Source organism: Scylla paramamosain, chromosome 17 (assembly GCF_035594125.1).
Source record: "Scylla paramamosain isolate STU-SP2022 chromosome 17, ASM3559412v1, whole genome shotgun sequence".
NCBI lineage: Eukaryota > Metazoa > Arthropoda > Malacostraca > Decapoda > Portunidae > Scylla > Scylla paramamosain.
Genome location: NC_087167.1, coordinates 17,375,001 through 17,377,500, shown reverse-complemented (window position 1 = coordinate 17,377,500; position 2,500 = coordinate 17,375,001). Strand labels below are relative to the sequence as shown.

General features: G+C 35.4%; 1 protein-coding gene across 1 annotated transcript in view; it reads right to left on the bottom strand.

Annotated features, from left to right (window-relative positions):
* The window catches only part of LOC135108528 (protein nervous wreck-like), a 126,718-nt gene that overhangs the window by 89,571 nt on the left and 34,647 nt on the right, over positions 1-2,500 (bottom strand). The window contains 1 exon segment of the mRNA XM_064019639.1: positions 248-333. Within this exon segment, the coding sequence (XP_063875709.1) occupies positions 248-333 (86 nt within the window).

Here is a 2,500-nt window from a genome sequence, read left to right as displayed (position 1 = left end):
AGAGAGATTGTAAGCCAAATAAGTCAGCGATCTCTTAAAGCTTACCTCTCTCTCTCTCTCTCTCTCTCTCTCTCTCTCTCTCTCTCTCTCTCTCTCTCTCTCTCTCTCTCTCTCTCTCTCTCTCTCTCCATGAACGGCGGCCGAGTGGTCAGCACACACAGAAATAAACTTGAAATCCTGAGTTTGATTCCTCCATTCTGACCATCTATCTCTCTCTGTCATAATATCTACATGCATGCGTACTCACCAAGCATCTGAGCCATCTTCAAGTCTTATGTCTGGCACACAGGCGATCTTCCTGTTCTGGTAGTTGGCTGCTATCTTACACAGGGCCTGGCGGGGAGAGAGAGGGAGAGAGGGAGAGATGATTAGTTTTCTTTATTCTTTTAATCTATAACGTCTTGATGAGTCCGGACACTGGCATATAAATGATGAAAATAAAGAAGATTCCTCAGTATGTTGTGTCCTTAAAAATAATAGAGAAATAAGTGAATGAATGAATGAATAAGTCGGTGAATGAATGAATGAATAAGTCGATGAATGAACAAATAAATAAATAAATAAATAAATAAAATGTTTCAAAATAAACAAATAAGATAAATAAATAAATAAATAAACGAAATAACTAATGAATTACTAACTAAATAACTAAATAACGAATTACATAAGTACATAAAGATATCTACAAGAGGAGAATTATATATACATATTTATATATATATATATATATATATATATATATATATATATATATATATATATATATATATATATATATATATATATATATATATATATATATATATATATATATATATATATATATATATATATATATATATATATATATATATATATATATATATATATATATATATATATATATATATATATATATATATATATATATATATATATATATATATATATATATATATATATATATATATATATATATATATATATATATATATATATATATATATATATATATATATATATATATATATATATATATATATATATATATAAACTTCAACTATTTAGTTCCTGAGGTGTTTCGATACTTCTCTTTTGAAACAGCTGAAGTCATAGGAAGAAGGAAAAACAGAAGCAGGTAAAAAGTTCCAGGGTTTACCAGTGAAAGGAAGTATGAAGATACCGGTTAACTCTTGCACTAATTAGGTGGACATAATGAGAGAGAGAGAGAGAGAGAGAGAGAGAGAGAGAGAGAGAGAGAGAGAGAGAGAGAGAGAGAGAGAGAGAGAGAGAGAGAGAGAGAGAGAGAGAGAGAGAGAGAGAGAGAGAGAGAGAGAGAGAGAGAGAGAGAGAGAGAGAGAGAGAGAGAGAGAGAGAGAGAGAGAGAGAGAGAGAGAGAGAGAGAGAGAGAGAGAGAGAGAGAGAGAGAGAGAGAGAGAGAGAGAGAGAGAGAGAGAGAGAGAGAGAGAGAGAGAATATGATGTAACCACATTGAAAGTAGATGATGATAATGATTATGATGATTGTGAAGAAGAAGAAGAAGAAGAACAACAACAACAACAACAACAACAACAACAACAACAACAACAACAACAACAACAATAATAAGATGACATGATGACAATGGCAACAATAATAATGATAATGCTGAGGACAATGATGACAATGATGATGATGAGAAAGAAGGAAAGAAGAAGAAGAAGAAGTAGAAGAAGAAGAGGAGGAATTAAAAAGAAGAAAAATGGAGGAGGAGGAAGCAGAAAAGATCTATATTCGAGGAGTATGACAGCAAAAGTCTTCACCAAGATTGCCTATTGTGTTGAGGAGGAGGAGGAGGAGGAGGAGGAGGAGGAGGAGGAGGAGGAGGAGGAGGAGGAGGAGGAGGAGGAGGAGGAGGAGGAGAAGAAGAAGAAGAAGAAGAAGAAGAAGAAGAAGAAGAAGAAGAAGAAGAAGAAGAAGAAGAAGAAGAAAAAGGTGATGATAATGCTGATAATGAAGAGGAGGAGGAGGAGGAGAAAGAGGAGGAGAAGGAGGAAGAGGAGGAAGAGGAGGAAGAGGAAGAGGAAGAGGAAGAGCAAGAGGAGGAGGAGGAGGAGGAGGAGGAGGAGGAGGAGGAGGAGGAGGAGGAGAAGGAGGAGGAGGAGGAGGAGGCCAACCCATCATGCCACAAATGAGAAAAGAAAGAGAGAAAAAAACAGTAATGAAAGAAAAAGGAAGGAAAATTTATAAAGAAAGGAAAAAATAAGAATAATACTTTTCTCTTGCCAATTTAGTGACCGAACGACGTCAGAGAGAGAGAGAGAGAGAGAGAGAGAGAGAGAGAGAGAGAGAGAGAGAGAGAGAGAGAGAGAGAGAGAGAGAGAGAGAGAGAGAGAGAGAGAGAGAATGGCGTTGGCAGAGATGATGGAAGAAATTGAAAGGGGGAAATTAAGAGGAAAAGCGAGTGATTGAGTGAAGAAAGGAAGGGAGAAAAGAAGGAAGATGGGATAGAAAAAAAAGTAATAAAAGGAAGGAGGGGAGA